Consider the following 27,477-nt stretch of genomic DNA (forward strand, 5'->3'; position numbering starts at 1 on the left):
TGAGGGCTCCGCCATCACCTCCAGATTTTCATCCAAGCCACAGACACCATCCTGCCACTTGGATGATGGAGCCTTCTTGGTTTTACTGGAAGGTGTCAATGGGACAACATCCAGGACTCACATTTCTGCCCCAGATAGTTCATTATCTGAAATGATGAGGGGTTGTGGTTGTGAAGCCACCAGGAGTAACAAATAGGTTCTTGCTTGCACAGATAGCGACAGGCACACCACAGCTGCCACCTGGCCAACAGCGATTGTGAGCATGAAAGAGAAGAGCTCCGCAGAGGCAATAGAATGAGTGTGTGTCTCAGTTGTGCTGGGTGTCAGAACATGTGGTTTGCAATCACCTTGTTAGAAGGGTCAGGGCCATGGAGCCAATGGGCTGGGACAAGGGCCTGAGACTCCATGATGCTGTCATTGCCCGAAGACTGAGAAAGAGCAGGAGAGGTCATCGTGGCCATTTCCTGTTCTTTAAGCAGCACTGCCCCCATTCTGTCCAGATTCAGAGGCAGTAAGTGATCAGGGAAGGTATAAGAGTGGTTAGGTCTTCAGAGGCCCGGGCTTGGCCTCCAATTGTGCTTGCTGGCTTTAGGCAAAGTTTTCCATCCCTCTGGGCCTGCTTTTCTCACTGTCAAAACAGGGATATCTACCATTCTCCAGAGGATCTTGGGAAAATGGCTGACTCTAGGACTGGGGCAGGGAATATGCAAGATGAGCCGGGAGTATCTCATAGTGCCATAAAGTCATGAAGTGCTAAAAGACAAAAACTAAAACCCCAAATGATAGGGTTGTGTTTAAGGGATACAAGAGCCAATGGAAAGTCCTCTCAATGGCCAAATCTGGGACAGTTTGAGCAATAAAAAAACATACAGTATTAAATTATAACCCAAAGTATAAAATAAATATCTGAGACCATACTGCTAAATTAATGATTGAATAAATAAGTAAATGGGGGAGAAGAGACCAATCTCCTATGCAGAACAATTCCAGATTATTTATGTTGATATTCCATCCCTAAGGAGCTGAATTTTGACTCCCCTTTCCTTAAATGTGGGCTGCACATAGTGACTTTCTATGAAGAGTTCAGTATAAAAGGGGGGAACAGAGGGTAGCTTTAGCAAAGAAACCTGGCCAACACTCCTTCAGCCACGTGATCGGGCTCAGTCGACAGTGATGAGTCATGTCGACAGAGTGTACTCTTGACATGATATGATGGTCACTTTATCTCTGTGGTCTTCCTCCCCTAAACCTGTGATCTCAGTTTAACTGTGAGAAAGATGTCAGACGTGCCCAAATGGAAGGACACAAAATATCTGACCAGTACACCTCAAACTGTTAAGGTCATCAAAAACCAGAAGTTCTGAGAAACCCACAGAGGTGAAATAGTCCAGTGCAGCCTAAGGAGATATGAACAGTAAATGCATTGTGACATCTGGGATGGGATCCTGGAGCAGGAAAGCTTCTGGGGGACATTTGGGGGAAACTGGGGACATCTGAAGGCAATACCGACTTGAGTGAATAATTCTCTGTTAATGTTGGTTCATTAGTTGTGACAAATGTACCATAGTATCGGAAGGTGTTCATATTAGGAGAAATTGGCTGTGGGAAGGATTCAATGAGGTGATGCAGGGAGGCACTTGAGGGCGGTACCAGTCTTTAGCGGCAATTAGCGTCCCGCTGCAGTTGGAGCACAGGTGGTCTTAATATCGCAGGGTCTTGCTTTCTTGGCACTAGGCTGCACCCTTCCCTATTGAGATCTGCCTGAACCTGACTGCCAAGCCGTAGGTAGTCTTTTTACAAACTTCTTGAGTTGTAAACTTTCCTCATCTTCTCTCCCAGGCCAGAGAAAGCCCACCCCAGCCACCCTGCCACAGAAACTGGCTCTGGATGGCTGCTGAGTATAGTGGCTGAGAATAGGGTCCTTAGAGTCTCTGAGATCTAAGTTCAAATTCTGGCCTTTCCACTTCTAGCCAGGTGACCTTGGGCAAGTTACTTAACCTCTCTGAACCTTAGATGTCTTGCCTTGGAGATGGGAATACTTCCTGTCCCTGGGAGGTTGCTGTGAGGCTGTCTACCAAGCACTCAACACAGTGCCTGGCACACAGTAGGTACTCAGGAAATAGTGGCATCTCCCTCCAACTCCAGCACTCTCTACCACCCTCTCCCTTCTACTGTGTTTTCTCTCCTTATCCAGAGAGAGTCCTGACCTTTGCTTGTTTTTCTGGTATACACCCAGTGACTATCTCAGGCCAATATGTGATGCCAAACCCTAACCTGGCAGGGGGTCCTGGCAGAAATGACCTTGAGTTTGGCTCAGAGGTGAGAAGCAGGAAAGCTGGACACACTGTTCTGTTCTGCCCTGCCCTGTGGGTGTGCCTTGCAGCTGCCTTAGGCCCAACCAAAGGAAATGATTCCTGATCACTGAGCTGGCTCCCTGGCCTTACCTCTGGCATTAGGGCTAAGGTGCACAGAGCCAGGCCCTAGGTGCGCAGCCAGGCTTGACCCTGTCAGGAAGTCACCTGTGTATGTTCCTGAGGAGTTGGGGTCCCAGCCATGGTGCCATGTGCCTGGCGGCCTCTGCAGTTCCACTGGCCATGGCAGCCTTGTCCAGCCACCTCCTTGGCAGGACCAAAGCCTCTAGGCAGCTCCAGCCAAATCACAGCTGTGGAGGAGATTCAAGGGCTTGGGAGGCCAGGGGTGTGTGCAGATGAGTTTCCAGTCCTCAGGGGACTGGACCAGGGGACTCAGAATGGAAGAGTAACTCCATTTTTCCCTTTTTAAATAGAGAGTAAAATTAAGCAGACTATTATAATATTTAAAAAATTCATACTTAGTATAAGAAAAGACCAAACCATTTATCATTGCTGAACTCCTACCATAGCCTCAAAACTCTTCATTGTTTCTTATACCCTAGGCTTTCTTTTGGGAGTCATTTTCCATCTTCCCTTCCCTATCCACTGCCTCCACTGGCTTTCATGCTACCCCTAGAGGTTTCACTAAACATGTCTCTTCCCTTCCCAGGGAAAGATGGTCTCTTAGGAACTCTCTAAATACTCCTCGGTCAAAGAAAAATATCTTACAGGCAGAGAGGGAGAATACAGATCACTCACCGCGGAAAGACCAGTGGGTCAACAGTAACAATGGAAGATATTGGACTAGCACCATCAAAGCAATGAGATAAAGAAATCATCAACCTAGAATTCTGTACCAACAAAATCATTTTTTAAGGACCATGTCTAGTTTATAGATGGCACCTTGCTGTGTTCTCACATGGTAGGAGGGAAGGGTTTCTCTGGGGTCTTTTTTATAAGGAGTCTAATCCCGTTCAGGAGGGCTCTGCCCTTACGACTTAATTACCTCTCAAAGGCCTCGTTTCCTAATACCATCACCTTGGGGGTTAGGTTTCAACACAGTAATTTTGTGGGGACACAAACACTCAGACCAAAGCAGTTGGCCTCAGTTATCTTGGTTGCCAACAACCCTGGGGTTATCTTGGTGGCTCCCCATGGCCCTCTCCTCTTCCCTGCTGCAAGCCTCTGTTCATTTTCTCTTAAGGGCCACAACCTTCTCAGTCCAGGGGTCATCCCAGGTCCTCTGGTAAGACTTCCTGAGCCTTCCTGCCGTGTGCACGCATCTCCCTTTTCCCCAGATCCTGGAATGTGGCACATGGGGTCTGTGCTGCAGGCCTTAGTGGTACACCAGTTACCTAAAGTCCTGGGTCTCTGGTTGCTTCTGAGTGCTGAGTGGTCTCGAACTCCTGCGCTCAAGCGATTTTCTTGACTCGGCCTCCCAAAGTGCTAGGATTACATGTGTGAGCCACTGCACCCAGCCAAGCACTGAGTGGTCTCACAGATGGGTGGACCCTTTCTGCTTGCTTAGCATTTGCATCTAGGCCAATCACTTGGGCGAGGGAGGTGCCATCGGGAGACCCTCCCCCACCTCCTACCCATGTTGGACAGTTGGGCTCTGATTCTACCTCCTGCTCAGAGAGGCAACAGCCCCCTTCCTGATCCTGCCATGAGGACTTCCTGATGTCCTGGATGTAAATGGCAGCTATCAGAGTAATGGTTATCAGAGGCCTTGGTAAGTGGGTTTGGCCTGCTGAATAAGGGACAGAAATGAGTAATATGGCAGGGGTCTATCAGCAATCTGCATGGTTCACCCTGTAAGAGAGACATGTGGAGAAAAGCAGTGGCCCTGGGGCACTTCCAAATGCCCAGGCCCAGCAGATGCTTCCACTCAAATGTGCCAGTGACTCTTCTCTTCTCCTGTGCCCGGAATGACCAGCAGGTTTACATGTGTATGCGTGGGGCACAGATATGACTGAGCAGAATGTGCGTTGCCTGTAATTCCATCCTTGGTCTGTTTACAGGGCACATCAGGGGGTCCACAATCTGATTACACCCCGGTGGAGAAAGAAGGACATGTTCTGGTATTGGAGGGGCTGGGAAGTCAAGTAGTTGGAGGATCACTCTGTTGCAGATCGATGATCATCTCAGTGGTCAGCAAAGACTCCTTGAGGTGGAATTCTACTAGGGAGCATGTGTGTGTGTGAGACGCCTCTACCCCACAGTCCCTCCTAGGACATGTCTGGGCCTGCAGGTTGAGAAAGACATCGTCTCTACACATTGGAGTACTTTGCTTCCACTGGGGCGGGGAAGAGGCAGGAAGGGAGCCCTGCCGCCCCGCAGGACTGTTGTTATTCCTTGTTGTGGGTGTTGTCCTATAGCAGGTGCTGGTCTTGGGTTTTGCAGCTCAGTTGTATTGAGACATGGGTTTCTGGAAGGCCCAGGGCAGAAGCCTCATGCTGGCTGCTCTGAAGTCTGCCTGTTATGAGTTGGGGCAGCTGCCAGTCCTAGGCACTGGGGAAGGTGGGATACGCCTGGGGCTCCGCAGTGCACGTAACTTCTGCTGCCACGGTTCTGTGCCCATGGTCTAGCTCACCCCTCCCTGTGGGACTGTCACACGAATGTGGTTAGAAGTGCTGTTTCTTCTCTCCGTGTGGTGGACAACAGTTCCTTTGTGGGTTGGAGGTTGGTTACTTTGTTTATGAATGGAAAATAATTGGTGTCTGAAGGGCATAGAGAGTTGGAAGTGGTGAGAGCAAGGACTCCATCCCAGCTTTCGGGAAGCCATTGCAGGTAGGAGCTATAGGCTGGTTCCACTTCTACCTGTGCCACCGACCTTGTCTCTGGGCCTTTGCGTAGGTTTGCGTAGCTCACTCGTGGTTCCCACATGGTTATACACTCCAGACCTACGATAGCCATTATTATCCCATTCTTCAGAAAAAGAAACAGTTTTAAGGGGTTATCTGCTGTGCCCCAGCCTCCCAGCTGGTGAGGAGCAGAGCTGAGGTTTGAACCCTAGACACCCAGTAGCTGTATTGCTGTGTACTGACACTAGCTAACCAAGCAAGTCATTTCTGGTTTTAAGTAAGACACTTTTCTCTGAGTCTCTTGAGGTCCAACTAGGAGATGGGTTACATAATTGATGATTGATGGTCTCTCATATGCAGATGTTAGAGGTTAGGCTTTTTTTTTCTTTCTTTCTTTCCTTCCTTTCTTTCTTGTCAGGGTCTTATTCTGTTGCCCAGGCCGGAGTGCAGTGGAATAATCACGATTTGCCACAGCTATGACCTTCTGAGGTCAGGTGATCCTTCTGCCTCGGTCTTCTGAGTACCTGGGACTACAGACACGCACCACCATGCCCAGCTAATATTTGATTTTTTGTGGAGATGCAGTCTCACTATGTTGACTAGGCTGATTTTAAACTCCTGGACTCAAGCAATCCTCCTGCCTCAGCCTCCCAAAGTGCTGGAATTATAGGCGTGAGCCACCACACCTAGTCAGAGATTAAGCTTTTAAATGCACAGAAAACAATGTTCCACAAGACAAACAAAACACCACCAGCATATTCAGTATTTTGTAAAAGACACACATGTACACACATGTGGTGGGAAGTATGTTACCTGCAATTATTATATACCTATCTGGTTAATAGTGTAGGTGATTTGAATTTCTTCTTTTTGAGTGGGTACGGTGGCTCATGCCAGCCCTTTGGGAGGTCAAGGCAAGAGGATTGCCTGAGCCCAGGGGTTCAAGACCAGCCTGGACAACTTGATGAGACTTCGTCTCTACAATAATTCCCCAAAAATTAGTCAGGTGTGATGGCACACATCTGTAGTTCCAGCTACTTGGAAGGCTGAGGTGGAAGGATCACCTGAGCCCAATAGGTTGAGGCTGCAGTGGCTGTGAGTATGCCACTTCACTCCAGCCTGGGCAACTCAAAAAAAATTTTTGTTCTTTTTGTAGTTTTCAAATTTTTTTTGACAGTGAAATGTTTTATATTCAGAGAGAAAGCTATTTACGATGAAAACACTGGAGTATCCAGTGGGATCACTCAGGACATGTGCATCTTCAGGAAAGGTGAGCTTCCTGTCCTTGGGAGGAATAAGCAGAGGCTGAGTGTGTGTCTTGTGGGCAATGTTCAGGGACTTTCTGGCAGAGCGTTGCAGAGGACTGTATTCTTCAATGAACTGCTCAAGGCACTGCTGCATGGGCCCCTGGGCCTGTGAGAGGAAGGAATTATCTAGAGCAGTGCTTCTCAACCTTGACCATGCCTACATGTCACCTGGGGGTCTTGTTCAAATGCAGATCTGGATTCAGGAGTCCTGGGGTGGGGCCCAAAACCCTGCATTTCTCACCAACTTCCCAGTGGTGTGGTTGCTGCTTCCTCTCCAAGGTCCCTGAGCACTGTCCCCCTGGATTTGCCCTGAAGAAGTGCCCACTACTGCCTCCCAGGGCCTGGGCACTAGAGGGCAGACGTTATTCTGGTGGCAACTGGAAGGGACACAGGAATGTTAGGACAAGTGGCCTAGGGTTCCCTCAGGCGGGTGTCATGTCTGAAGAAGGCTCTTCAGCGATGTGGAAAGACAAGAGTCTTGGTCAGAGTGGCTGAGTTTGAGACCAGGCCCCCTGCAGACTGGCTTTGTGGAAAGAGCTCAGGGTTGGGAATAAGTGGTCTAGGATTTGAATGCCAGCTTTGTAGCTTGTTAACTGCATGTCCTTGAGCAAGTCATTTTGCCCCTCTCAGCCTCAGGTTCTTTTTCTGTAAAGTAGGGATAAGAATCCTGCCTGTTAAGGCCATGGTGGGGCTGAGACAGGAGACTACATGTTGGGCATCCTGCCCAGTAAGTAGCTGGCACTCAGTGGGCCCAGGCTGACCATCTGCCCACCCTTAAACTGCACTCTTCTCTTGCAGGTAGATGAGATTTACCATGATGAGTCCCTGGGAGCCCATATCAACATTGCCCTGGTCCGATTGATTATGGTCGGCTACCGACAGGTAAACCCCTTGTCAGCAGCAGCGTTTGGCGGGAGATGGCCATGGGGCCAGAGGGTTGGACCAACTGTGGTATGGGATGGACAGACAAACTTTGTCTACCAAATCAGAATGCCGAGACCTTTAGAACCGAGGCTCAGTGGACCAGGCATGCAGGAACTGAGCAGGGATTTATGGGTTCCCGCAACCTGATAACTGATGATCCTGCACCCTTACGAGTAGAAGGCCCCTCTCCTTGAGAAATCCATGGGGAAACTGAGGCTTAGAGTGGAACAATGACCGAGACAAATCCTGTCGTGCATGAGTCCCTGTGTCCTGGGCTCTCTGCAATCTTAGACCAGTTTGTCACTTATTCTCTCCCAAGTGGGTTCAACACCTGAACTTTCCTCAAAGATCTATTGTAAAGATTAAGTAAGATAATGAAGGTGTAGAGGAAACACTCAGAACAGCATCTGCCTTGCCTGTTAGTTGAAGGGACTGGAAATCGTGGGTGTCAGGCTCCCAGCAGAAATACATCTTGGCCCAGAGCTTGGCACGTGAACATCCTCTGAAACAGAGAGGATGGTGTGCTGGCAGCAGCCAAGTGGGGATAGCTGGTGACCATGGGATGGGTATTGCCGTCCCCTGGGCCTCAGTGTTCCCATCTATAAGTGGGAGAGAGACGCCTGCTGTGTCCCATGCCCTGACCCTCTGCTTGGTTCTTGGTGGTCTTCCGGCCTCTGCAGTCCCTGAACCTGATCGAGCGTGGGAACCCCTCGCGCAGCCTGGAGCAGGTGTGTCGCTGGGCTCTTTCCCAGCAGCGCCAGGACCCCGGCCACGCTGAGCACCATGACCACGTTGTCTTCCTCACCCGGCAGGACTTTGGGCCCTCAGGTATGCAAGGTACTGTATTTGCCGTGGCCAGGTGTGTCAGCCTGTAGGACAGAGACAGAGGCTCACGGCTGGGCCAGGAGACAGATGGGCTTTCTCTGGGGACCCCCCAGAGATGAAGGGACAGGACCTGGATGGACAGATGGGTGAGCTTTGGAATTGCTTATTGGGGACCAGAAGAAGTAAAGAGCCTCCCATTATTTTGGTGGAGCCTACAGGGGGCTGTGAGTGGTCAGGCTCTGGGTCCTGTGCTTAACATCCCAGCACCTGGTTGCTTGAAGACCCTCAGTGGGCTTCAGGATGCTTCTGCCCACGCCACATCCTTCTGTCCTCATCACAGACTGTGGGATAGTTAGGGCAGGGCTTGTGTGGGCTGCAGAGAAGGAAATCCATGCTCTATCTTGAGCTCCACAGACACACGGGGAACATGGCATGGAACAGCAGCTCCACAGCCAGCACTGATTAGGCACCACTGTGTGTCCTAAGGGGCCTCCCCAGTGGAGGATGACAGAGTGCCTGTAGTCCTCCAGCAGAGCTCTTTCTCCTTTCATGAGATAGCTTTGGGAGTATAACAAGAGGATGTGGTGGGAAGGAGGTTTCTGGGGCCTCTATCAGCCTGGAGGCCTGGGATTTGCTCTCTCTGCTGCCCCCTCAACCAGTGTGGAAGTAGGGCATGTGCACAGCATAGTATATGCTGTCCCCCATTCCAAGGCTGCTAAAAGGGCCAAGGGGTGTGAGAAATGTCTGTGACAGTGTATTGACAACTGTAAGGACTCTGCAAGCCTAGGCAGCCTTGATACCCATCTGGAGAAACTGAGGTCCAGAGTGGTGAAGAGGCTCACCCATGTTGATTAGAAGAGAGGACACAGATCTGAGACGCAGACTGGATCTCCAAGCTCCGCGTTGAGGGCTTTCTATTTTTTTTCTGCTTCAATGCTGGAAATAAGTCAGCTAGCCCTGCCTACCCAAAGGGTTATTGTCTGAATCATTGAAGCCCCAAATGTGGTTACACACACACTCGCCTGTATAACCACATACACACATGGACAGACACATGTACACACAGACACATGCAAACATGTAGATAGATACAAGCCAGTATGCACATGTACAGACACACACATGTGCACACAGAGACACTGCACACATGTATAGACACACGCAGGCACAGGCGCTAACACATATGCATGGACATACATCACATGGAGAGCAAATCTCAGGTCTCCAGGCTGATAGAAGTCCCAGAAACCTCCTTCCTACCACAGCCTCTTGCTATACTCTCAAAGCCATCTCATGTAAGATGGAGAGAGAGCTCTACTGGGGAGCTACAGGCATGCTGTCACCCTCCACTGGGGAGGCCCCTTAGGACACACAATGGTGCCTAATCAGTGCTGACTGTGGAGTTGCTGTTCCATGCCACGGTCCCCGTGTGTCCTCCCCACCTTTATCAACTGTTCTCTGCTGCCCTCTCAACCACTTCTGGTCTTCCTTGACCCCTCCAGTTGAGACCTTTCCTTTCCCCTTCTTCCAGCTCACTCCTGAGCCCCCATGTGCTCTCGGAGTTTTAGCTCTCCTGGTCCCCACCTAATCTAGTCACTTAATCTCCTTGCTAAACCATAGTTCCACAGGTGTGTGTGTGGGGGAGGGGAGTACAGCATGGCGGCAGGCTCAGACCTGAGTCCTCTCTGTTTTCCCTGTAGTTTCTAACAGGGCCACCCCCAACTCCTGCATAGAAAACATTTGGAGCTTGTTTGTTGACTGACTATGGGACTGGAGGGAGGCAGTGTAGAAGTAGGGCATGTGCACAGGCTTGGGTCCTGCCTGGAAGTCCCCTGGCCTGGTATAGAGGAAATCTTACAGAATTTGGGAAATCCCCCATGGTGTAGAGGAAAACTTACAGACCCTAGGAAACTGCAGGCCAAGAGGAAAGCCAGCAAACCCTAGGATGTGGGGACAGCATGGCTCAGGTTTGCTCTTGCTGGTGAGCCTTTGCAAGCACCCTTCTTCGTCCAGGGACCTCTGGCACTAACCGGGTGACCAGGCTAAGCACAGACTTCAGTGTGACCTTCCTTGCCTAACTGTGACCTCGCTTTCTGCCTTCTCTTCCTCTGGCAGGGTATGCACCCATCACTGGCATGTGCCATCCCCTCAGAAGCTGTGCCCTCAACCACGAGGATGGCTTTTCCTCAGCCTTTGTGGTGGCCCACGAGACTGGCCACGTGTAAGTGGCACTGGCAGGGTGGGTGGGACTGGCAGCCATACCATGTGCACCAAGGCTTAGCCTCGGATCAGGCCCCAGCAGTCCCAGCATACTGAGAGGTACCAGAGTAGCTGACCTGCCACTGAGGCACAGTGCCTCCTGGAGCTGCCTTTGGAGGGAGACTCTGCCCCAAGGGAGAGGTGGCCAAGGGGCCTGGACAACCATTTGGGCCTGCCTTGGACCAAGTCTTCAAATCCTAGGACCCTGGGGGACCAGATGTAACCCTGCCTTTGGGCAGGTCAGTGATGGTGTCACAAGCGAGGCCCTGATCTCTCTGGGTGGTCTTGATCCCTGGCTTCTCTCCACCCCATCCATACCTTGAGGCCCTTCTGAGACCTGTTCCAACCATGCTGGCACTCAGTGCTCACTGGAGTGCTGGTCTGAGCCCATCAGAAACAGGCACACTTAGAGCTCAGTTGGTGGACCAGGCAGAAGACAGGCTTGGATCTTGTTTAGAGCATGTTCATTCATTCATTCATCCAGTATTGCTTGAGTACTACCATGCTCCGGGTCCTGTTCTAGGAATGAGGCTATAGTGGAGACCAAGACAGAGAAGTCCTCAAGAAGTTACACAAATGCCTGTAATCCCAGCACTTTGGGAGGCCGAGACAGGAGAATCGCTTGAGCCCAAGAGTTTGAGACCAGCCCGGGCAACAGAGCAAGATCTTGTATCTTCAAAAAAAATTTTAAAAATTAGCTGAGCATAGTAGCAAATGCCTGTAGTCCTAGCTACTTGGGAGGCTGAGGTAGAAGGATCTCCTGAGCCTAGAAGGTCGAGGCTGTGGTAGCCATGATCGTACCACTATACTTCAACCTGGATGACAGAGTGAGACTCTGACTCAAAAAAATGAATAAATAAAAATAGTGACGCAAACAAATGAGCCATCAGCCTTGTCAAATTTCATCCCAGCTCTGCTCCTTGCACAGATTGGGTCTCCTCTCCATACCCTCAACATGGAGGCTGACTCCAGAGAAACCCAATGAAGACCTTCCCTATGGAGAGACAGAATCAAGCTTAGAGACCATGTGTCTGCTTGGTAGTCAAGACCTGAGAGTGTTTAAGGACTTAGAATTGTTGGGTTTTGGCATTAAAGACCAACTGTAAAGAACCAACTTTCAAATGCAAGCTGTTATCATGGTAACATGTGCAAAGCTCTGTGCCCTGTCCTCCGGGGTCTTGGAGAAGCTTGAGAGGCAGGCACCCAGAGGGGCTCAATAAACAAGGTTGAATTGAACCAAATGAGACATGGTCTTGGCACTCAGAGGCCTTTGGCTGATGGGAAGACAGTGAATGACTGGAGTTGTTCATGGTGGGACAGGTGGCCCCTGCTGTGGAGGTCAGCCCATTGGGGAGGCAGCTGGGTCAGCATCCAAATGGGGCTCAAGCTGGCCTTGGAAACTGAGATTGTGGGTGGGGCTTGAGGAGAGGGCAGGCATCTGTGAGTAGACAACAGTGGGAGCAAAGGTTTGGAAGGCAGGAGCCCAATCCCACTGGGGGCAGCCTTGGAGAGAGGGTTGGTCCTCCTACTGCATGGTAGGGAAACTGAGACCAGGAGGGACAGCCCGAACTCCTGGTTAGGGCAGGGTCTCCCACCGCTGGCTTACCTCTCTGCCTTCCCACAGGCAGCTTTCTGGGGTGACTCAGGGCTCTTCTACCTTCCCTGTTCCAGGCTCGGCATGGAGCACGACGGTCAGGGGAATGGCTGCGCGGATGAGACCAGCCTGGGCAGCGTAATGGCACCCCTGGTGCAGGCTGCCTTCCACCGCTTCCACTGGTCCCGCTGCAGCAAGCTGGAGCTCAGCCGCTACCTCCCGTAGGTCACCTCCACCCCTGGGGCTGTGGGGCATGCAGCCTGCCAGTCTGAACAGAAGCCACACAGCTGGCTGTTTCCCCAAAGCCACCACCCCAAACCCTGCCTGGCTTGACTCTTCTAGCCTCCTCCCACTGCCTGGCCTCAAACACCCCCATGAGCATCACAAGTATGCTTAGGTGACCATTTGCATAGAACTCTTATTAAAAATGCAAATTCCCAGCCAGGCTTGGTGGCTCAGCCTGTAATCCCGTGCTTTTGGGAGGCTGAGGTGAGTGGATTGCCTGAGCCCGCAGGTTCGAGATCTGCCTGGGCAACTTGGTGAGACCTCATCTCTACAATAAATCAAAAAATCAGCCAGTCGTGGTAGCACGCACCTGTAATTCCGGCTACTGGGAAGGCTGAGGTGGAAGGATCGCCAGAGCCCAGCAGGTCGAGGCTGCGGGAGCGGCCTCTGCACTCCAGTCTGGGTGACAGAGTGAGACTCCAACTCAAAAAAAAAAGAAAAAAAAAAAAAGAAAATTCCCTGGTCCTATCCAAGATGGTAAGTTAGATTCTACTGGGGCTGGGTTTAGTGCTGGATTTGTCAAGCACTGCAGGTAATGAGATGAGAAGCCCCTGGGCTGGGGTCCCACTGTCTCCTCAAGGCTCCAGAGAAATAGATGTACCAAGGCGGGTGTTCCTTCCTCCCCCCACCTCCCATCCCTGGTCCCCCAGTGGCACACAACCAATTCCAGCTTAGCTGTTTGGCTCCTGTGTCTTCGGGGATATTGAGGTACAGAAGCAGTATTGGAGGAGGAGCTCTGGGTCTGAGAATGGGAGCCAAAGTGAATTTGGGTGGGGCAGGCAGAGGCAGAGATACAGTCACTAACCCCATGCAGGAGCTGACCTGAAAGCCTGCCCAGTGTTATCCTTTGTGGTGGGCGAATTTTCTTCTTCTTTCGGTGCAGAGTGAGCCCTCAAATTGTCCATGAATCAAACCTTAATCTTGGCCATAGCATGCCCCTCTAAGGTGGGCAAAACTGACCTCCCAAGCCTGCTACAAGTTGAGCTCCTGACTCCAGTCCTGGATGCCCTTGTCCCTGCTGCAAATGAAGCCCTCCCAGACACAGTCACTGGTGGCAGGAGGTTTTGAGCAAGGGAGGTGCTCCGGGCGGCCTGTCCTCCCTGGAGATGACTCCCAGCACAGAATAGTGGGTGCAGAGTCCTGCAGGCCTTCCTTGCTCAAGAAAGCCCCAGCCCCCAAGATGGGAGAGCATAGGACTTCATGCCATCTGCCTGCCTCACTTTCCCCATCTCCCCTGGCAGCTCCTATGACTGCCTCCTCGATGACCCCTTTGAGCCCTCCTGGCCTCAGCCCCCCGAGCTGCCCGGGGTTGACTATTCCATGGACGAGCAGTGCCGCTTTGACTTCGGCAGTGGATACCAGACCTGCTTAGCGGTGAGTCCTCACCCCGCCTCTGCCAGACCAGGGACACCAGGGCCGTGTGCTTCTGTGGCCCAGGCTGGTCATTCACAGGGCACCTTCCATCCAGCCAACCAGGGGTTCTGGCGACAGGTTCGTAGGTGTGGAGTCAGCCGCCATGGGGGGATGCAGAGTGGACCCCTGTGGGGCAGGTGTGTGCAGTGGCTTGAGGATGCCTTAGCCCTGGGAAAGATATGAACAGTAAAACAGAGAGGGCAGGCAGTGGATGGGATCCCGACTGGGCTCTGACCTGGCCAAATAATAGTTCCCATACCCTCAAGGAGTTTGGTAGAGTGTTTTGGTCTAATTTCCACCCCCTGCACCTGCATATCACCTTTCTCCAGAGGTCAGTTCCATGCCCCCCTGCCACCATGCCTGAGGACAGGAATGCAAGTGTGCATAACCCTGTCCTTACCCTGCAGGACAGGGAAACCGCTGAACCTGGAGATCAGCTAGAGTCACCCAGGAGAGACCCCAACAACTACCACCAGAGCCTCACCTGAGCTGTCAGAGAAGGAATATCTCAGGCTAGGGGGCTTTCTGACGGGGACAGGCCTTGGTGACCTGAGTGTTGCGTGAAACCTTCATCTGGGGAATGCAGCCCCCTTCTCATCTCCACAGACCCAGGAGCCCCAGCATGTGGTCACCCTCCCCATTGTCTAGGCCGCACTGGGACACGTGGTCTGACAAAGCACTTGCTTTGTGGCAGAATAGGACATCAGACTTCATTACCCAAATGCTATACTAGGAAGCTTGTCTGGCTGGTGGGGGGCGATAAGAGAGAACATGAAGGAAGTTGGGGCTTTCCTGGACTATCTGAAACATAAGGTCACCAACCTCTGACATGGCTGAGTGTCCAAGTTAGAGAGGGCTGAGAGCAGCAGTCCCCTCAATGTCCCCACGTGCACAGGGCTCAGGAGGCACCGTCGGCCAGATCTTCCCAGAGCCTCAAATCCTAGTCCCAGCTCGATGACAAAGTGTCTTCTGCAAGGGCCTTGGAGAGAGGATACAAGGAGTGTGGACCATGGCTGGGCCCCTTCTCAGCACCCTAGAGCCACTGGTGCTCAGGGGAGCTGAGCTTGAATGAGATAAAGGATTCCAGATGCCTTCCTCCCTGTGCCCTGAGCCCCAGCACCCACCATGCCCCTCCTCTCTCTGTCACTGCCCTTTGCCCCTCAGATAGCTTGTCAGAGCTGGAGAGCTGGTCCAGCCAGTGACCCCAACCCCTTGCCACACAGTTCAGGACCTTCGAGCCCTGCAAGCAGCTGTGGTGCAGCCACCCCGATAACCCATACTTCTGCAAGACCAAGAAGGGGCCCCCGCTGGATGGGACCGAATGTGCACCGGGCAAGGTACTTGTAGGCTTGTAGGGTCTACAGTGGGAGTGGCCTTCCTGGGCTGTAGGTCCCAGGGGATTCTATCCCCCTCCTTCCATGTTTGTATATTAATGTGGAGGGGCAGTGCTAAGGGGCAGGTGTGAGTCCAGGTTTAGGAAGTGTGGGGGCCACAAAGGGAGTGATTAGCGAGGCTATGTGGGGAGGACTCGAGGTGTCCTGCCTACACCCCCGCCCCCATGCTGTCTCTGTTTCTTCCTCACACATGTTCTCCCCCCAACTCCACCTGCTCTTCATGTATTTCCTGAGATGCGTTTGCTTCCTCATGCATGTGTGGGTACCAGGGCTTCATTGTCAGGGGGACCTTGTGGCTGGGTCTGAAACCCACCTCTGCTCTCTTGCTGACCCTGCCCTTGATCACTGTGTGGTGACCTTGGGTCATTCATTGAACTTCTGTAGCCCTGCTGATCCCCAGATGAGCACTCTTCCTGTCCCTCAGGATTGTTCTGAAGTTACTGAATCTTGTCAAAACAAGAGAGAGCTGGGAAGGAGCCAGGTGTTAAGAGACGAGAGGTGGTTACTCAGCATCTGGGAGCCTTGGGGACCTACCCTCTGCCCTGGCCAGGCATGCCCCACTCACACTGTCCTGCTGAGCATCTCCTGGGCTTGTCCCTTCACAGGCAGACAGGACTTCCCGTGGCTCTGTGCAGGCCCCATGGGCTCCAGCCCTGGCAGGCTCTTGTCTAATGACTGACTATACCTGCTCCAGGTCCTACTTCTTAAGTCCTCCCAGGTGTTTTCAAAGTTCCAGGCCCTCCCCAGTCATGGCATCTCCTAATAGTTGATCAGCGGTTCTCATTTTGGCTGCGTATTGGAGTCATCTGGGGAGCTTTAAAAATCCACTCCCCTAGAACAAGGAGTGATGACAGACGAGCATAGAAGATCTTTTTGGGGAGATGGAAATGTTCTTGTGGTGCTGGTGATTGCACAACTTGTGAATTTATGACGTACCATTGCATTGTACACTTGAAATGAGCGAGTTCTGTGGTATGTAAGCTATACCTCATTATAGCTTCTTCAAAAATACCCCACCTCTAGAGATTCTGACTGAGTTGGTCTGGGGTGAGGCCTAGGCATCTGGAGTTGTAAAGTCTCCCCTGGGTGATTCTGAGGTTGAATACCACTGAGTCTGTCTCTTGGGAAGGAGCCCGGGAGCTTTGCTGTATTTCTTTCATGTTACCCTACGGGACAAGGGAAGGGAGTTGCTTTAGCTGAGCCCTCCTCTGAGTGCCTGGCCTTGTGCTAAGGCCTTTGGAGGTGTAATTGCCCTTCAGTTCTTAGAGCGGTTTCACCTAATAGGTGAGTAAACTGAGGTTCAGGAAGTCAAAGGAGCCACACACAGTTAGTAATGACCTAGCTGGGATTCAAACCCAGACCTCTCTGACTTCATGCATGCATGGACCTCCCACATGGCTGGCTTGCCTCCCTGGGACACATCTGCGTGTGGCCCCTGGAAGTTGGTTTTGAGGTACAGAGAGCCAAGATCAACTCTAGCTAGTGTGGGAAGGTTGTGTCCTCTCTCTCCTCTCAGCCCTTTATTTCTCCCAGGTGATGAACCAAGTAATTGTCCATTTATTATCATTGTAATACTAGCTACATTTCTGGGGGGCAGTGTGTGCTGGGCACAGCTCACTGTATGCTAGGGGCAGCTGCAGTTGTCCGCACTGTCCAGTTGAGGAATGGGCTCAGAAAGGTGAGCCCTTTGTCTAAGGTGGCTCAGCGCATGGTGGGTATGGCCTTCTGTCTAACCCCGGGCTCCTGTTCTTGCCATCCCTTTCTCTGGGCTTCCCCAGGGCCATGTGCCTGGTTGGGCACCCTTGGCAGCTGCCCAGGGTGACCTCACGCCCTCTGCTCCACCCCAGTGGTGCTTCAAAGGTCACTGCATCTGGAAGTCACCGGAGCAGATGTACGGCCAGGACGGAGGCTGGAGCTCCTGGACCAAGTTTGGGTCGTGTTCGAGGTCATGTGGGGGCGGGGTGCGTTCCCGCAGCCGGAACTGCGACAACCCTCCGTAAGTGCCCTTGGACGAGGTGGGCAGGGCAGGGCCCCTTTCCTAGGGCCAAGGGGCTTGGAGGGGAAGGCACTGGGGAGAGAGGATGCAAGACAGAAGGCCTGCTGTGGGTGGTTGTGTGTGCTAAAGCGTAAGGATCCAAAGTTGTTAGGGGTGGGGGGTGGATTACCCCCGCCTGCATCCACTAATGACCCATCAGATCCGACTTCTGTGCTTGTGTCTGAACTAGTGATCCTCAAACTCTTGTGTGCAGATTTCCCAGAGTCTGGGTGGGTCCGAGATTCTGCTTGTTTAATGACCTCTTCCATGACCCTGATTCTGTGGCTAAACTTTGAGAAAACATTGATTGAGCGTGTCTTGGGAGAACACATTCCCCAAGTTTGCTTTTTACCACATGGAGCAAATCTTCTTTTCATTCTTCTTAACTTACTTTTTTCTAATATCAAAGCCCCTCTCTGCAGATGTCTGTGCTGTGGGGGGACTTCCCTTTTACCCTTCTCATCTCCTCTGTGGGGATCTTCTCCTCTACTCCATGGTTTTGAGGCTCCTGCAACCCGGCTCTCCATGGCCTCTGTCTCCCAAGTCAAAGCAGCCTGCCTAGGACAACATCATGAGAGATGGGCGTGGCCAAAGCTGGCTGTGTGGGTCAGCTGGCCCTAGGAACACAGGGGTTCTGGACCTCCATATGGACAGGGCTTGGCCCGACCCCTCCTGGCTCTAAGTGGTGCGATGGATATTGTAGAGTCAGAGTTGGAGGATAGCAGTGACTCTGGCATTCTCAGGAGGAATCTTGTATGCTCTGCTATTTATCTCCAGAGATAGGAAGCTCACTCTCTGTTGAAGCAGCTCACTCTCTGTTGGCTCTTTACAAATGTGAGCCGAGAGACTGCCTTGTAACTTCCATCTGCTGGGAGTACAAGGCTGTGGTTACAATGAGACCCAATGAGCAAATCCCTTGCAGGAGTAACCAACAGTTGATCAGAGCTACTGTTTATTAGGTTCCTCTGTCATAATCGCTATTTTTATTTTATGAAGCTTAAATGAAATAATATGTGTCTTTAGCACCATGCCCAGCACAGATTAAGCCCTTAATAGATGACAGCTGCTGTTACAATTATTATTATTATTATAACGATCAAGTACTTTCTCTGTTCTGGGCATGATGCTGAGTATGTAGGCCCAAAAACCTGTGGAATCTTCCAGCATCTCTGAGGGTAGGGTACTATTAACTTCATGCACCTGGACACTTGCCATCAATAATAGTCTTACCTAATGCTCTTGACTGAATGGAGAAGAGAAGTTGCTTCAAAATACCTTTTCTTATTATCCTTCACAGGCATACCAGGAAAGGGATTATGATCCTTCTTCTCAAGGGGAAATTAAGGCACACAAGGCCTTATGACTTGGCCAAAGTTGCATGCTCAGGGCTTGGAAGCCAGCTCTTCTGATTCCAAATTCATTTCTCTGACCACTCTTCAGTTGATTATGATATTAAATGGAAGCAGACAAGACTAGGAGTAATCAAATCATTTGTGTGGGGTCTACTATAAGCCAGGCCCTATGTAATGGAAGGATATACAAAGATGAGTAAGACAGATTTCTCTTCCTGCCCCATTGGAGAGGTTAATGAGTCCCTGTCTCTCTCTCTCTCTCTCTCTCTCACACACACACACACTCTCACACACACACACACACACACACAGTGGATAGTGGTAGACCCCAAAGGGCAGAGCAGTCAGGGTGAAAGAGGAACCGGAAGGCTGAGCCATCTATAAGTCTGGAGTCAGCCTCTGGTTTATCAGCTAGTGGGGCCCCTTGTAAGGCTGTTGTGAAAGGCTGAGTTGCCCCTGGTAGCCGTGTGGGGAGCCCGACCCTTCCCAGCTATCCCAGCCATCAACATTGCCCTGTCTGTCTGTGCTACCCCAGCCCAGCCTACGGAGGCCGTCCGTGCTCAGGGCCCATGTTCGAGTACCAGGTCTGCAACAGCGAGGACTGCCCTGGGCCCTACGAGGACTTCCGAGCCCAGCAGTGTGCCAAGCGCAACTCCTACTACACCCACCAGAATGCCAAGCACAGCTGGGTGCCCTACGAACCTGAGGACGGTGAGTACTCCCTGTTCCCCCTCCCACTCCCCTGTCCTTGGGCACCTTCTTGGGGTCGTTGTCTGCCCAGGCAGGGCCTCCCGCCCCTACACTCACGAGTGAAGGTGGTGGACAGTGGGAATTGCCAGAAGGGACAGTGCAGGCAGCAGGCTTGCCACATACTCTTGTGTAGGCCTGTGCATGGTGTACCTCTGGGACCACTGTCTCCATCAAGGCCATCCCTGATCTGTATACTTTGGATGCCAGTTTTCTGGCAGATGCAAGGAAGGGGTCTTGAGGAAGGGACACTTCACCCAGGAGTGCTGCAGTGTTGGCTGTTAGGGCTGCCTGCCTTTCAGACATCTGCCCTCACCCGCACAAAAAGAATTGTACTGGAGTGGGGGCCCTTCTGTTTACATAACCAACATCCTGAGGAGCTCAGTCCTGTCACATGCCATGCTTCTAGGTTTTACTGATTGGGTTGCGGTTTCAGCAGAGTCACAAATGATTTTGATAGGGAGGCAGATGGCAGCCTGTGGGATCCTTGTACCAATCCCTCCAGGCTACCCTGGGATAGCCACAGGACTCACAGAGAAGGTTTGAATTTGGGGAGCACGCTGGTGCCAGTTCCTCTCTGTTTTTGCACATTTCCAGTGAGGACCCCCGACGTGACAGAGCATCCGATGAAGGGCTGGGGTTTGTAGTACCTTAGAGCCTCACACTAGAAAGGCCCTCAACAGTTCTCTGATCCCACCTGTCCCTTGCCAGCCTCCCCATGGGTCCCCCATGGACAGATGCTCCCTACTGTGCAGCCCTTGATCCAGAGAGCTCCCATGAGAATGGGCTTTTCTCCTCCGAGCCTGGGGTTGACCCCAGGACCTTTTAAACTCTGCCACTCATGTTTAGAATAACAGAATATTCAAGTTGGAAGGGACCTCAGAGGCCTGTCATGGCCAGACTCCTCTGGAGCATCCCTACAGGGGGTGTCTTCTCTCTGCTTGGATTCCTCCCATTCTGGGGAACTCACCACTCCCTCCCACTGTTGGCTGACTTCCACTGCTACCAGAGACCTGCCTGCCTGGGTCAGGATCCTGCCTGTCTTCTGTAGGGTTGGAGCCCCCCAGGTCCAGCTCCTACCAGGTTCCGGTGCGTGAAATCCAAGGTGCTCTTGGAGGCTGTGGCTCCAGATTTGAGGCCTGAGTGCTGGAAGCCAAGAGTCACCATGTGTCCTGGGAGCTCAGGGCCCAGGAGCCAGACTGGTTTCTTAGAAATTGGCCAAGAGAAGCTTGCCTTGAAAGCCTCCAGATCCATTCAGAAACCAAACAAGGAAGCACAGCGTGTAGAGGGAAGGAGAGAGGAGGGGAGGGGAGGGACTGGGAGGCTGGTGGGACAGCTGGACTTTGGGCTCTTACCAGGACTTTTGACAAATTCCAGGAAGTTAGCTAAGCCCCAACCTCCCTTTTTCTAAGAAAGCACAGTATGGGTTTATATGTTCCCTGCCTCCTTTTTAGGACATCTGTAGCCCAGATAGAGAAGAAAACATTTAATTGTTAGAAGCAGAAAGGACCCTCTTCTCTCCCTGCCTGCTGCTCCGTTTTGCAAAGCCAGATACAGACCACCGTTCTGCCTTACTTTCATTCACGGCCTCCTAATGTTTATATACATGTTAAGACATGAAGTGTCACAGAGGTCAGAGCAGGACTCAGGTCAGACAGCTCGGGTTAGAATCCCAACTGAACCACGTACTGTGTGACTGTGTGGTCTTGAGCAAGCTCCTTAACCTCTCTGGTTCTTAGTTTCTCCTCTGTAATACTAGAACCTACTTCGCTGGGGTGTTGAGAGGGTTAAATGAATTACTTTATAGAAAGCACTTACAGTTGTATTTTTAAGGGTATGTAAAGCCTTTGGAAGTATCTAGTACATAGTAAGTGTTTATTAAGTGTTGGCATATTACCATTGCTATTAATATTTTATCACTTGATTTTTTTTCCAATAACCTGCTGTAGCATGGTACCGATCAGGGATAATAAAAATAGGGAACTGAGGCTGGGAGAGGTCAGATCATTTGCCCAAGGTCACGTGGCTAATCAGTGACCAAGTGAAAGCAGGGATTTTAAACCCCAGTACCACACCCAGTACCCCTCTCCTCCTCACTTTCTGCTGCCCAGAGTTGGCCCTGGAGCATCCTGGCTGGACCATCTGCCGATCTGTCCCGGGCCAGCCTGCTTTCTCTGCACCCAGCTGGGGACTCAGTGTGGTCTCTTTCCTCATAGATGCCCAGAAGTGTGAGCTGATCTGTCAGTCGGCAGACACGGGGGACGTGGTGTTCATGAACCAGGTGGTTCACGATGGGACACGTTGCAGCTACCGGGACCCGTACAGCGTCTGCGCCCGCGGCGAGTGTGTGGTGGGTTCCCCCCTCCCTCCACCAGCACAGGAAGACTGGAGGGCTCTGCTGCAGTCCCTCCTGCTCTCTGGGAAGAAGAGCATCACCTCACCCACCCACTCATAACATCCTTTGGTCCTCAGCATAGCCCTGGGGTGCAAGAAAGGGGTTACTTACTGCCCAGCCCTGCTCAAGGAGACTAAGAATCCTTGACATGCCACATGTAAGACCCCACCCAGGTCACATGGTGAATTTGTGCCAGAGCCCTATCCAGGGATTTCTCTTAGGGCAGTGTTTCTCTCCTGGTGGAGCCTGGGGATGGGAGCCAAGGGCTGTTGGTGGGAGGGAACCTAACCCTTCTCCTGCTGACCTTGCCTCTGGCCTCAGCCTGTTGGCTGTGACAAGGAGGTGGGGTCCATGAAGGCAGATGACAAGTGCGGAGTCTGCGGGGGTGACAACTCCCACTGCAGGACTGTGAAGGGGACGCTGGGCAAAGCCTCCAAGCAGGCAGGTAAGCTGGACTGGGGCCTGGGGGATGATGAGGGGTGACCAGGGTTCTGGCTGCCCCCTAGATGGGCCCTCTCTCCTTGAATGGGCCCTGGGGCCTGTCTCCAGTTCTTTCTGGGCTGCTCAGACTGGTGCGTCAGAAGTTGCAACTTGTCACCTCATCATCTGGGTGTGCTGCTGCCCAAGTTTGGGGCCCATTTTCCTGCTAGGTGATATGTTGTGATGGGAACTTGGCCCTCTCCTTGGCCTTGGGCCTATTGGTGAGAGGAAAGGGTCAGTCAGGTCTGAAGGTATGACCAAGGCTGCATGGATAATTTTTTCCTCTCTCACCTTTTTATTTTAAACTGGTGGTGCCTCCACCTCCTGCTTTGAACCCCTGGTATCTTTAGGTTCCTTAACTCTCCTTCTTACCTTCAATCAGACCAAACTTGCTGTGGAAAAGGACCAGATATTAGTCCTTTACACTTTAGTATAGATCCCCAAAGGAGATCCATTTCTCCTTTGGGGATATCACAACTTTGCCTCACCTTTCATTGTTGGGGATAGGTTGGTGGCTCTGAGGAAGGCTTGTTTCCGGGCCTGGAATTGGGAGGGTCTTGGGGACTCACAACAGTCATGTGGAATCTTCGTGGCCTGTTTCATCTAAATCCCTTCAGCAGCAAGCAGCGTAAAGTGTGAGAGGAAAGAGGGGGAGACAGAGTCAGAGGAGCAAAAAAGAGAGGAAGGACAAAAGTGAGAGAAGAAGAGGGTCAAGAAAGTGGGAACTAATAGCAACTCACACACAGAGGCCCTTAGAGTTTACAGGGCACTTTAAGCCATAGCACTTTATTTGATTCTCCCATCACCCTGTGGAGAAGGCTTACAGATGAGGAGACTGAGGTTTAGAGAGGGTCAGTGATCAAATGATATGTTTCTGGGCACCCAGTGTGGGGAGAGTGGGGGATGCTTGGTATGGGACCACCTGCTCAGGTTGCTCACTGCTTTTCCCAATCCTCCTCTGTGACAGGATCTCTCAAACTGGTGCAGATCCCAGCAGGTGCCAGGCACATCCAGATTGAGGCACTGGAGAAAGCTCCCCACCGCATCGGTGAGTGCTGAGGTGCTGGGAAGGAGCAGCGGGACCCCATGTCCTGCCCTCCAATTTGGAGGAGCTGGGAAAGCAGAGGGCAAGGAACTAGTACAGGTGGGATTTTTACAAGCTTAAATAATGGGCAAAGCATTCCTCTTAGTTTTATTCTTTAGTTAATGTTAAATGGGTAATCCATTCGATGGTTCAAATTTCAGGTCTAGAAAGGGATCTGGTAGAGTTCCCATCCTACCCCTGTTCCCCAGGGGCAGTCTTCTTCCCCAGGGGCAACCACTGTTAATAATCTCTTATGTATGTAGATGACTTTTAAAGGAAAACCATTTACACAGCATATCATACTACCCCAAAACGTAGTGGCTTCAAACAATAATTACTTATAAGCTCTCAGTTCCATAGATTATCAGTTAGGTCAGGGCTCTGCTGGATGGTTCTTCTACTGGTCTTCCTAGGTAGATGCATGCAAATGCTGTCGCTGGTAGATCTGTTGGGAGCTGTCTAGGTTGACCTCACGCACATGTCTGGTGGTTGGTACAGGCTGTTAGTTGGGATCATGAGGGTGACAGAGCCATGTCCTCAACAGGATAACCCAGTATTATTCACATGGTATCTGTCACATGGTCCACAGGAGTAGTAAGAGAGGGTGAGCCATGGTGTGCAAGCTTCTGCTTGCATCATGTTTTCTCATGTCTCATTGGCCTAAGCCCAGATTTAAGGGGTAGAAAAACAGATGTCTCTTGACAACAGACATGGTAAAGTCACAGTCCAAAGGGGCATGCGTGCAGAAATAGGAGGAATTTAGAGCCATTTTATCAGTCTACCACAGGGGTCCTTACATTGTTCCCATTATAATAATGGTTAAACACAGAATCACTAACTGAGGTGTCCACCCTTGTGCATGTAACAGTTATACAGCTATGAAACTAAGATAGAAGAAAAATGAAAATTCCAAAATAAATTAAATCAAAGAATTCAAATGAAGAATATTAGTATAAAGTGTTTGTTTTACTCTGTTCTAAATTGGCAGTCAAAAAAATGAATGTATCCAGAAAGACAAATCCATAGAGACAGAAAGTAGATTCGTAGTGACAAGGAGCTGGGGAAATGGGGAGTGATTGCTGGTGGTTTCAGGGTTTCTTTTTGGCATGATGAAAATATTCTGGAATCAGATAGAGGTGATGGTTAAATATACTTTAAAAACACTAGGCTGGACTTGGTAGCTCAGTCTGTAATCCCAGCACTTTGAGAGGCTGAGGCAAGTGGATTGCCTGAGCCTATGGGCTCAAGACCAGCCCAGGCAACTTGGCGAGACCTCATCTCAACAATAAATAAAAAAATTAGCCTGTAGTAGTTCCAGCTACTTGGAAGGCTGAGGCAGAAGGATCTCCGGAGCCCAGCAGGTCGATGTTGGGGTGGCCGTGAATGTACCATTGCACTCCAGCCTGAGCGACAGAGTGAGACTCCAACTCCAAACAAATAAACCCACTGAATTGTACACTTTAGTCAGGTAAATTGTGTGATATGTGAATCGGGTTCTCAGTTAAAACCCCATGAGCATGGCTTAGAGCAGGGACCTGGCGGCAGGCAGCTTTTCACACATTGGGCGTTCTCCCTCTGTGAGGGAGAACGCTGTCCTCCTCACATGTCACAGTGGTCCCTCTGGCCCTATTACACCCACCAAGTTACCCTGCTTGGTGCCAACTCCATCATAAATGGAAACATATGATAAATCCTGGTCGGTTATTTTGTAGACTGTCCCAGTTTTGATTTGTCTGATGTTTTCTCATGATTAGATTTAGAGTATGCATTTTGGGGCAAGAATCCCAAGAAGTGATGTTGTACTCCTCTTTGTATGTTATATTGGGGAATACATGATATTGACATGTCTTACTCCCGACGTTGTTAATCTTGATGATTGCTGCCTACTTTCTTCACTGTTAATGGGACATACGAGGTCTGACAATTAAGTTTGCAAATGCATCTTAGACAAACTGCTACATACCTCATTGGTGAATATCACTATAGTCACCTTCAAAGTACTCCCCTTGGGAAGCTATGTACCAATGCCAGTTCCTAGTCCACCCATCAAAGCAACTTTGGGACTCTTTTTCTGGAATAGCCATCACAGCTATTGTATTACATTTGAGATCCTGAATGTCTTCAAAATGTTTTCCCTCCAATATTTCCTTTATCTCCGGGTAAAGAAAAAAGTCACTGGGGCCCAGATCAGGTGAGCAGGGAGAGTGTTCCCATACAGTTATTTGTTTACTGGCTAAAAACTCCCTCACAGACAGTGCTGTGTGAGCTGGTGCATTGTCGTGATGTGAGCAAGAGCTCCTTCTGGACCATTTTTGCACACACCTTTCTCATGCCGAGATTTTCAGTGAAGATTTTCCTGTTTCTCTATCAATGTTTATTTGGTCTGCTATGATTCTCACAGTCAGCTGATGATTTTGGTGCACAATTCAACAAATTTTTGCAACATTTTAGTCAGTTCTGCTCATTCCTGGCCATTCTGACCTCTCTTCATCAGTGATGCTTTCTGTCCCCTCAGAAAAATGTTTAAACCAGTTGTATACTGCTGTTTTTCTTCATGGCATTATCCCCATAAACCTGGACTAACATGTCCCTGATTTCATTTCCACTCTTGCCAAGTTTAACAAGAAATACAATGTTTGTTCATTGCTCTAATGCAAGCTCTGAAATTCTTGTGACGGCACACAAAAACATGCAACAACAATAATGAACACTCAGCCAGGCATTGCCAAGTGTCAACATGAACACAATGAGACACTGATATCCCAAGGTTATGAAACCGTACCTAGTTGTTTGTAAAGCGCTGCCAGCATAAGTGCACAGTAGCAAGTTCGCTAACTTAATTGTCAGCCCTCGTGAAGTCATTTTATGTGACTTTCAAAAGACTATTTTTCCTTTTGTCTTTGATAAGTATCTTGGAGGCAGTACTTTAAGACTATGTTAATATCCTTTTTCTCCTCAAACTTTCACCCATTGATTTGAAAATCCATCGGTAGATCCTGCCAGCAGTCATTATTTCCGTGGTGTTTTCCTAATGGTGATTTTATATTTCCCTCATTCTTTCTACATATATAAATTGATATCCATCTGTTAGAAAGAAAAAAACAATAAACGGGAACATAAAACATGACATCTCTTGGCTCAAACAGCACAAAGATGCTGCCACCCATTTTTAGATTTTCATCAAAATAATAACTTGCAACCCCTGGAGAATACGTCTGTGTTGGCACCTGTCCTTAGCTCAGCTGTGGTTGATTCTAACCTTCTGTTCTGGAAGGCTCCTGAAAGTGCATTGTCCCTACAGGCCATAGACACAAGGGGAAACTGAAATCTCAAGTGAATGGGGGGCCCTGTGTGTGCCCAGTTTAACCCATGAGGAGTGGTGACAGAGCTGGTCTGTGCCAGCCCGTGTCTCCTGTCTCCCAGTCCCCTGCCCTTGCCAACCTCGGGCCATAGCAAGCCCAAGTTTAGAAGACGTAGATTCAGACAACTCCTGCCTACTGTGCCTCCTTGGCTATAGGGAACTGTGCTGGAACAGGGGCTGGGGAGGGAAGGGAAAAAAAGAGAAGGGATATCTACTCCAATAAGAGGTAGAACTCACAGACACTGCTCCTAGTGCCCCCTGGGGGTGATTCCAGAATATTAATGGTCCCTGGGGCTGCCTTGACCAGTGCCTTCCACCCTCCTCTAGTTCCCTGATCCCTATTGAAGAACTTGTCTTCTGTGAAGGTCAGGGCAGAGGCTGCTCACACCCAGGGGTAGGCTGAGTGCATGCTTGCTTGTATGTTTCTCAGGTGGGTACCCTGAAGCATTAGAGGTATCAAGGGAGTCTGGAGGGGGGAGAAAGTAGGGGCAGACCGGGAGCTGAAGCCTGAAGATGGCACAGGTTGTGTGATTATACAAGTGTGAGGTATGTGGCAGAACCTCAGTGAAGATGTGTGAATATTTGTATGTGAGTATGGGCATGCCTCTGGGGGTGGTGGTGTTCTCTAGAGGAGCCCAGGACAGGAAGAAGCCCTGGCAGTGAGGGCCATGACTCTGTCCAGACTCATTAGACTCTCCTGGAAGTGGGGACACGGACTCTCTGGAAGGAAGTATGGGGAAGAGAATTTATGCCATTAATACCTACCATGTGCTGAGCCATGAGCTGTCACTTTTTATATATTGTCTCAGTTAAGCCTCATGACAGGCTATGAAGGACATCATTGTCCCATTTTGCAGTTGAGGACAC

The 27,477-nt window shown here is 50.6% G+C and overlaps 1 protein-coding gene across 1 annotated transcript in view; it reads left to right on the forward strand.

Moving 5' to 3' along the window:
• The window catches only part of ADAMTS14 (ADAM metallopeptidase with thrombospondin type 1 motif 14), an 84,002-nt gene that overhangs the window by 45,741 nt on the left and 10,784 nt on the right, over window positions 1–27,477 (forward strand). The window contains exons 5-15 of the mRNA XM_008057859.2: window positions 7,261–7,344; window positions 8,067–8,214; window positions 10,327–10,432; window positions 12,142–12,285; window positions 13,591–13,723; window positions 14,986–15,099; window positions 17,004–17,152; window positions 19,079–19,254; window positions 21,507–21,640; window positions 22,007–22,130; window positions 23,133–23,213. Coding sequence (XP_008056050.2) covers window positions 7,261–7,344; window positions 8,067–8,214; window positions 10,327–10,432; window positions 12,142–12,285; window positions 13,591–13,723; window positions 14,986–15,099; window positions 17,004–17,152; window positions 19,079–19,254; window positions 21,507–21,640; window positions 22,007–22,130; window positions 23,133–23,213 — 1,393 coding nt within the window. The remainder of the gene's footprint in view (window positions 1–7,260; window positions 7,345–8,066; window positions 8,215–10,326; window positions 10,433–12,141; window positions 12,286–13,590; window positions 13,724–14,985; window positions 15,100–17,003; window positions 17,153–19,078; window positions 19,255–21,506; window positions 21,641–22,006; window positions 22,131–23,132; window positions 23,214–27,477) is intronic.

Source organism: Carlito syrichta, unplaced genomic scaffold, assembly GCF_000164805.1.
Source record: "Carlito syrichta isolate Samal-C Ts95f unplaced genomic scaffold, Tarsius_syrichta-2.0.1 Scaffold303141, whole genome shotgun sequence".
NCBI classification, from domain to species: Eukaryota; Metazoa; Chordata; class Mammalia; order Primates; family Tarsiidae; genus Carlito; species Carlito syrichta.